Source organism: Salvelinus namaycush, chromosome 7 (assembly GCF_016432855.1).
Source record: "Salvelinus namaycush isolate Seneca chromosome 7, SaNama_1.0, whole genome shotgun sequence".
Classification (NCBI taxonomy): Eukaryota; Metazoa; Chordata; class Actinopteri; order Salmoniformes; family Salmonidae; genus Salvelinus; species Salvelinus namaycush.
In genome coordinates this window covers 20620425-20629403 of record NC_052313.1, presented here as the reverse complement: position 1 = coordinate 20629403, position 8979 = coordinate 20620425, and the positions used below count along the sequence as shown (strand labels likewise).

The 8979-nt window shown below is 42.5% G+C and overlaps 1 protein-coding gene across 1 annotated transcript; it reads right to left on the bottom strand.

The window, feature by feature from the left end:
- Window positions 1-2596: 2596 nt before the first annotated feature.
- pigm (phosphatidylinositol glycan anchor biosynthesis, class M) lies at window positions 2597-7896 on the bottom strand. Its single transcript, XM_038996960.1, has 5 exons — window positions 7448-7896; window positions 5460-5998; window positions 4984-5242; window positions 4544-4645; window positions 2597-2926 (listed from the first exon to the last, which is right to left on the bottom strand). Exons 1-5 carry the CDS (start codon window positions 7628-7630, stop codon window positions 2759-2761), a joined length of 1251 nt encoding a protein of 416 aa, XP_038852888.1. The 5' UTR covers window positions 7631-7896; the 3' UTR covers window positions 2597-2758.
- Window positions 7897-8979: the final 1083 nt, after the last annotated feature.

Genomic DNA, 8979 nt, shown 5'->3' with positions numbered 1-8979 from the left:
TATGATGTTACGTTTCATATGGTATGTATTCCTTTGCGGATGTCCGTCATGCATTTTGTACAATAGATTACGAATTTGCAAAAGGTACATGTTACGAATTTGCTAAACGTATGATGTTACGAAATACAACTTGTTGTTGCTAACATTAGCTAGGTGGCTAACACTAATGTTAGATAATCCATCCACCTGACAGGTGTGGCAAATCAAGAAGCTGATTAAACAGCATGATCATTACACAGGTGCCACTTGTGCTGGGGATCATAAAAGGCCACTAAAACATGCAGTTTTGTCACACAACGCCACAGATCTCTCAAGTTGAGAGAGCGTGCAATTGGCATGCTGACTGCAGGAATGTCCACTAGAGAGGTTGCCAGTGAATTGAATGTTAATTTCTCTACCATAAACCGCCTCCAATGTTGTTTTAGAGAATTTGTCAGTACGTTCAACTGGCCTCACAATCGCAGACCACGTGTAATACACCAGCCCAGGACCTCCACATCCGGCTTCAGCTGCGGGGGAGGGGTATTTCTGTCTGTAATAAAACCCTTTTGTGGGTAAAATCTAATTCTAATTGGCTGGGCCTGAAATTGTTGCGTTCATATTTTTGTTCAGTATAATTTGAGTCTCCCAGATTCCCGTCTACTATATTATGTCTACTCTATAAGACCAGGCTGTTCTCCTAGGTACAGATCTAGGATCAACTACCCCTTCCCCTAATCCTAAATTGAACCATTAGCGGAAAATGCTAAACTGACCCAAGACCAACGTCGACTTCATCCTACTCCGTATGCCTACATGAGAAACAAGGGCATGTTTAGCAGCTGCGGAGCTACCATGACATTAATTAGCATTGAATGGTGGCACATACAGTAAGTAGCATGCAGGAGTGCCATTAGCTAGCTGTCACTGAGAAACAAAGGGACTATATGAGAGAATGAGTTGTGTGCTACACCTCATCCCTCCAGCTACAATAGTACATCACTCTCTGTGACAATAGCATCTGAGTCACTTAGCATTCAAGGATATAAAAGATCCAAGTTTCTCTATGAAACACACCCTTTTGCGGTGATATGAGTGTAAGTGCGCTGTATAGAAGTTAACATGTTTAATACTGAACCTTGTCAGGACGCAGGCGACCTTGTGACACGACATCTGACTGACAGCGCATGACTGACTGCGCAGAGGAGGCTGTGCAATTCAGTACAGCAGAGAGAGAAAGGCATGGGGCTCGGGGCAACAATGACGCAAAGGAGAACCTTTGATGTGCATTGACAGCCGTATAGAGGAGGGGGAGGAGGATGAGGAGGTTGATCCATGGAGACCTTAATCCTTTTCCAGCCAGGGTTGCGTGACCGGTTCGCCCCCACTAGTCATTACTCCCTACACCATTGGCTCTAATTGGTCACACCCACCGCCCCTCCCGTCTTGTCATTGGTCTTGATGAGCAAGGACCTTGGGGATGATGTCACAACCGCGGACTCCAGCAGATGGGAGCTAGTCACGCAACCAACCCAGGGCCTGGAGTAAATGTGTCAGTGCTTAAAGAGAGCCCTCATTACCAGGTAAACACTGTAGATTAAAGGAACCGAACTTAGTGTTTCCCTATTGAGCAGGATGTTTTGTGCGTTGTTGAGGAGGTTCAACTAGGCGAGGCGGCTAAATGAAACAGCATTGGAGACGTATTGGGTGCGGGTTAGGTTTGGCTGGTGGGTGTGGAGCTGGAGAGAGGGCACTGAGTGCAATGGGTGTGACTCATGACGTGGGAATGCAAACTCGCAGCAGAGTCACGCACAGGCATGAAGACACACACACAACTCTGTCAGGGGTCACTAAAGTAAGCGGTCATAACCCAAGGGACGGAGTGTAAACTCACCCTTGCTTGTGCCTCGTTCATGACCCTCTGGCATTTTGGCCCTTGTTCTACTTACTCAGAGTAAGATTAACTCGTGGATACCATTTGTATGCATCTGTGTGCAGTATGAAGGAAGTTAGTGGTAGTTTCACGAGCCAATGCTAATGACTGGAAGTCTACAGGTACGGTAGCATTGCTCGTGAAACTACCGCTAACTTCCTTCATACGGCAAGCAGAGACATAAATGACATAAACGAGTTCATCTGACTCTGGGTAAGTAGAATTGAAATGGGCTGAAATAACAGAATCTCAGTCTCTCTTTAAACAATATGTAGAAACGAAACCATTGAGCAGAATTATAAAGTAATAATCTCCATGATCTTAAAGTAACAAATAACAGCCGACATTATTGTTTGTTTTCAGTTGTGTTCATGGCTGAATTCCTTGACTATGATGGGGGCATTTGAGGATAGAGCCTCTTTTAGTGCCGTTATCAGCTAAATGCTGCCACCTTCTGGAAGGTTTAAAAAAAAAAGGCACCCTGCTTATTTCTATGTACTATATTCACTTAGTTCACTATGGGGTAGAAAAAGTTGTTACGCCTGCTGTGAAAAGTAATTTCAAACATGTATAAATTATGCAAAATTGTGTACTTACAGTTTCAAAAATATATATATATAAATGTTTTACCAAATTGAAACATCTTCGACCAATATACAATATCATCCATCGAATAGACATCCATGCCAGGTATTTTTGTTTTTATATATACAAAATTCCCATATAGACAAAATAACAAATACATTGCAATTATCAGCAACTAAGTTGTCTACTAGTGAAATGTCTTCACTTGATCCCTTACATCCAAGGAACGTAGAATTAAGTGTTCAAGTAGTTGTCCGGATATCACTCTGCTTTCAATCTCTGCATAGTGTCTGATGGTTTGTAATGGGTTATAATCTGTACCATAATGAATGAGTTAATGATCAAGAATATCAGTCCAGCCAGCCAAATGAGCAGAAAGGTGTTGTATCCCTCAAACTCCAGGTAGTACGCAGGGGCCAACCATATACCCTGAGACAAAAGAAGAAGAAAACATTTCCTAAATACATTTTCCTAAGTATATTGCCTATACAACTTCAATGACAAGTCATTTTATATGATGCAAGCTATAGTCTGACACATTATGTATTTATTTATAAATATTATAATGACCAACTTTGGGGGAATTTTTGAGCTACTGTTTCATTTGATAATATTGGAGCTATGTTGGTTAGTCTGGTAATACTGTATAGAGTAAGTTAGATTGAGTCTATTTTTGAAGCCCTTTATGTTCATATAATGGGACTATAACCAGGTTTCCATCCAACCTTTTTATGCAAGTAAAGTACGTCGGATAAGAAATGTCACTACAGACTTGATGGGAACAGCTAATTTTTTCGACAAAACAAAACTCGCAAGAGAAAGGGGGATCTTTATTTGTGTCTGTAAAATTCAGTTGTGTAAAGTACTGAAGTAAAAATAATTGAAAGTTCTATTTAGGTAGTTTTTTAGGGGAATCTTTACTTTACTTTTTATATTTTTGACTACTTTTACTTCACTGCATTCCTTAAGAAAATATTGTATTTTTACTCCATACATTTTCCCTGACACTCAAAAGTACTCGTTACATGTTGAATGCTTACCAGTACAGGAAAATTGTCTAATTCACACACTTATCAACAGAACATCCCTGGTCATCCCTACTGCCTCTGATCTGGCGGACTCTAAACACACGTTTCATTTGTAAATGATGTCTGAATGTTGGAGTGTGCCCCTGGCTAGCCGTAAAAAAATAAAATAAATGGTGCTGTCTGGTTTGCTTAAAATAAGGAATGTAATTATTTATACTTTTACTTTGAATAGTTAAGTATATTTTAGCAATTAAATTTACTTTTGATACTTAAGTATATTTTAAACCAAATACTTTGACTTTTACTCAAGTAGAATTTTACTGGGTGACTTTTACTTTACTTGAGTAATTTTCTATGAAGGTATCTTTACTTTTACTCAAGTATAACAATTGGGTACTTTTTCCACCACTGGTAAAATTAATTATGTGAGAAATGGCAGTGAAAATACTTTTATGTGCAAATATTGATATAATAGCCGTCATATCGATGTAAACTAGCTCCGACTGGGAAAAATGTCAGTGAACGGACAACCTGCTCGGAATTAAGTCAGAAACTCTGTCATCTTTCTAGAGAACTTCCGACCTGAATATCACTGATTTCATGATTTGACCTATTTTTCCATAATAGCCTCATCTCATTGTGTAGGGCAGGCTATACCCGCACTGTATCTACGAGCTGTTGGCTAGAACGCACGTGCCAATACCAGAGGGCACATTCGCTATATTACGTAACATTTTTGGTGACAAAACCCTCAGAGTTGAAAACGTGAGGAAAACCCATTTAACTTGGATTTTTTTTAAATTCGGTACATGGGAATTTAACATCAAATGAATGCTTTATGTGCACTACGTCAACACGCACAGCTTTTTATCTGCAACATGTACATTTGATGGAAACATCTCTGGTGGGAAAATGTGCATATTGTTTTTTTAAATTTGGATTTTAGAATATTCACATGAAAATCTGTCGCCAGTTGGACAGGAATCTAGATACAATCAACCAATGATGCTGCACCTACCTGTCCAGCGAACCAGAGAGCCAGGAGTTCTACTCCTTGTTTTGGTGATAGGGTCAGTCGAGGTAGGACGAGAGGAAACAGACACAGATACCACAGGAAGTACTACAAAAAAACCACACAAAACATACTATCAGCATCATAACATTCCCACAAGCTGCATTCCATGGGTTTGATGTTACAGTATGCACGCCCTTGGTTTTCAACCAATATAATGCAACAAAAAAAAACAATGCTATCATGATAAAGCACCATCAACACCAGCATGATACAGATTGGGGGAAAGGTCACATTCAACACAACACAAGTGTCATAACATTTACCTAACATATCCTACCATCTATGTCATATCAGTGTCACGATACCATGTTCATGGATTTAACGTTACTTAACACCCAGCAACACTTTCAAACATGATACAGATGGAGGAGTGTCACGTTCACCTGGGAGGTGCAGACTTTGTTGAAGGAGACAAAGATGGCGGTGTGGAGGAAGCAGCAGAGGGCCAGGTCTGTGTGGAAGGCCAGGGAGACAAGGAGCAGCAGCAGGGCCTGGGGCAGGAAGGCAGCCAGACCCAGGGCCAGGCTCCAGGGGCTGTCTGCAGTCAGGTACAGCATGTAGAAGTAAGGGGAGAAGTTGTGGCGGATGTCCCTCCGCGTCAGGTGGTACAGGTAGGTTTCCTGGAGGAAGTCCCAGCCATACCTGATTAGAGACGGTCAAATGGGTAGAGAACAGTTATGAGGACAATTGTATTGGTAACATGAATTTCCCATTAGAAAACAAGCATCAAACACATGACATAACAGATTTCACAACTGATAATGAAAACCTTTTCATGGTCAATGACCAACCGATCTTTACGAGGAGCATCAACAACAACTCAAGTATGCATTAGCCCGCTGAGCTAGCCCAAACTTACATGTTATAAAACAGGACAGTCAATCCACAGAACACCACTCCGGCCACACCGGCAAACAGAAACAGCTCCTTATTCAATAGCCTGAGGAGAAACCCAAGACCTTTCCTCCACCACCCCACTCTCCTCTCCTCCACATTCTCCTTTCTCTGTAGGGATAGGGCAATAGGCAGGGCATAAGTCACCGGGTAAATTTTCATGTGGACGGCCAGGCCGTACAAGATGGCTGCCATGGGGAGCTGCCGCAGCTCCAGGCAGAGCAGTGTGGCCAGAACCAGGGCGGTTATAACGGACTCGGCGTTGCCTCGGCTGGACACACCGGCCGGTAACGGGTTGAGTAGCCACAGGGAGCAGACCCGGCAGGCAGCCTCGCAGCTAAGTCCCCGCTGGCGAAGGATAAGGTAGATCAGGTGGCCTGAGAGCACGTCGCACGTGATGAAGAGAAGCTTGCCGAAGACATGGCTGAGGTAGATGTTAGGGGTCAGGATCCATGCTAGTAGAGGGGTGTAGCGGTAGGTGGATCTGTGGTATGGAGACTGGCCCTGCAATGACAGGAGGACAGAATGATGCAGGTTACACTACACATGGAAAAAGCACTGTTTGCTAAAGTGTAGCTTTGCAGGAACGCAGACTTATCACCAGCAGGGACTCACAGCTGGTAGGTTCTCTCAAATATAGCAAAATTCTCTCAAATAAAGATTTGGGCATGAGTAATGTAACATTGACAGATCCAACCAAAATGTTATCCCATTGATTCTCAAGCCAGTGGCTTTCAGCAGGCCAGGTCCCTGAAAAGATCAAGGATAAAACTTTCCAGAAGATACCGAACCTACCGTTACGCTTGTTTACACTGAACTGCATTGTGCTCGCAACGCAATCATGGTTACATTAAGACACCATGGAGCTGGCGCGAGATATGGGTCAGAAAACGTACATCAATGCAGGGTTGGGATATGCAACTGTACTCCAAATTTGACCTTTATCCACACTGCTCTATCGAGAAGATTGAAATACTGCTAGTTTCCGGAACACTGCCCTATTTCGAACTCATGCTAGCCAGCTGTAGCCACAGTAGCCATTATGGAATGGCAACGTCACGTTGAACAACAAAGGAGTTGATTGGTGTCAGAGGAAGGCCCTAAAAATTGTCAAAAACTCCAGCCACTCTAGTCATAGACTGTTCTCTCTGCTACTGCACGGCAAGCGGTACTGGAGTGCCAAGTCTAGGTCCAAAAGGCTTCTTAACAGCTTCTACCCCCAAGCCATAAGACTCCTGAACAGCTAATCAAATGGCACATTGATTCTGTACCGGTACCCCCTGTATATAGCCGCTCTACTGTCATTTTACTGCTGCTCTTTAATTATTAGTTATTTGTTCTTTTTTACTTATCTATTTTTTCCTTAACACTTATTTTTCTTAAAACGGCATTGTTGGTTAAGGGCGTGTAAGTAAGCATTTCACTAAGGTTGTATTCGGCACATGTGACAAATACAATTTGATTGGCTGACACTGCCATTCCAAAATGGCTGCAGTGGCTACTGCTAGCTAGCATGAGGACGAAAAGGTTTGTTCTTTAAATTCAGATTCAAAATCAGAGACATCCTGGTACTTTGCAAGCCAGGAAAAGTAGAGAACAGATCAAATTAAATATTCACGGTTGTTAAGAGAAGCCAAAGTGGCATGTTGAATTTATTTTCTTCCTATGAATTTTGCTATATCGTTTGAACCGTTTTGGCTATACACTATTATGACCCCATTCCTGATAGCTAGGACTCTTTGAAATATGGATGTCACAAAAAACAGTTTGGGACTTTGATTGCGTTCTGACCCCAATGCAGCTCAGTGTAAACAAGCCTAACGGTAGGTTCGGTATCTTCTGGCAAGGAAAAAACACATTAGAATTAACACCAGGAAGACCAACAACAGATCTCATGGCAGAACTGTCTGACAGGCATGTATATTTATAATATTTAAGGAAATGGTAACTTACCTGCGTGATGAACTTCGACGCATCTGTAAACACGTGATAATCAACATCAGTGTATTTCACCACCATAGTTCTGTCCTGATAGACACCAAAACTGACCAAAACAAGTCGTACGAGAAACGACACAGTGAAAAGTACATTTTTATTCATAAGCTTGGACAGGACACTTTCCACGATAGAAGCCATAGCGTTAGTTGTCCAACCTGTTCGACAATAAGTCAGCTAGCAGCTAAGCTAGCTACTGTAATTAACGTTACTGTATTCCTATTCCTAGGTAGGTATGCAAGGGATAAAGCCATGCCGTGTAATTTTCTTATCGTGTAGCTAGCAAGCTGACGTTAGATACATTCACATCTGACTAGATCGCTTGCCCATTTTATCAATTGTATAATACTTTTCACAATTTGACTAGCAGTAGAAGTTGCTGCTGCTCCTGTTGTTAACTAGGAAGTGTTTTCTTCTTCGTGTGGCTTTCCCGGCAGACTAGACGCTGTGTTGCTGCCTTTCGCAGTTTGGAGTGCAGATTGCACATTTTGGACACAAAAAGAAAAGGGGAATGGGAAAATCCTAAATTGTACCACCACCTAATCCTGCACCTATACACTATCCCCAAAAACCCAACACCCCATCCTGCTACTTTGGCCCTAAACGATCCTACACTAGGCAGTCGGCCTGGGAGGATGGCACCACTTCTCTCAAAACGTCCTGTAGATCTTCTACAGTAAAATCTCTCACCCCAAAATATAGGTGCAGGATTAGATGGTGGTACAATTTAGGATTTTCCCATTCCCCTTTTCTTTTTGTGTCCAAAATTTGCAATCTGCACTCTGCTGCTGCAACTACCACATCTATTTTATGTGATTTCCGCTGCATCAGCGCAGTGCAGTTGATCACCATGGCTATAAACGCAATAAATCCAACCCCGGCTCACCCTTGAGCTATCCTCTAATCTCTTCACTGCCTCAGCATAGAAACTTTCTGCCCCACTCGAACTTTGGCAATCTCAACCTGTCTCACAGGGCACTTCGGATCCCCAGCTGCATGGGTGCCACCACAGACACAGTGTTTTCTCTACCCCCAACTGTACACTCCCCTTGACTATGCCCATCTGCATATTTATCACATCATGGGATCTCCATTCTACACACTGCTGCAACATGTCCGAATCCTTGGCATCTAAAACACCGTAGCGTTTTCGGAACATAGGCCCTCATAGTATAGCAAATATAACCTAATATGACTTTATAAGCTAGAAACTCTGTGTCAAAGCTTAACAAGACAGAGGGTATTCTCATTCTTGCCATTGCCACCCCGTCTATGTCTCACCAAACGGCGGGTGTCACAAACACCAGGAATATTTTTATTTTATTTGATTCACTACACTCAATCCTACCCCACTAATCACCGATTTGAGTGGCGCCCCGTTCCGGAGAGAAAACCACGCCACCACTCTTTCCAAAAATCTCATTCCCACTGGGGGGTCTACAAACCTAACATATGGAATTCTGTCTATGCTTGGCTCCATTCCATGTTTT

Coding starts and splice junctions, on each gene's coding strand:
- pigm (XM_038996960.1), bottom strand. CDS start 7,630: ATGGCTTCTATCGTGGAAAGTGTCCTGTCCAAGCTTATGAATAAAAAT. Junction 5,999..7,447: donor CGTCGAAGTTCATCACGCAG/GTAAGTTACCAT, acceptor CTGTCATTGCAG/GGCCAGTCTCCATACCACAG. Junction 2,927..4,543: donor CTCTCTGGTTCGCTGGACAG/GTAGGTGCAGCA, acceptor CTTTTGTCTCAG/GGTATATGGTTGGCCCCTGC.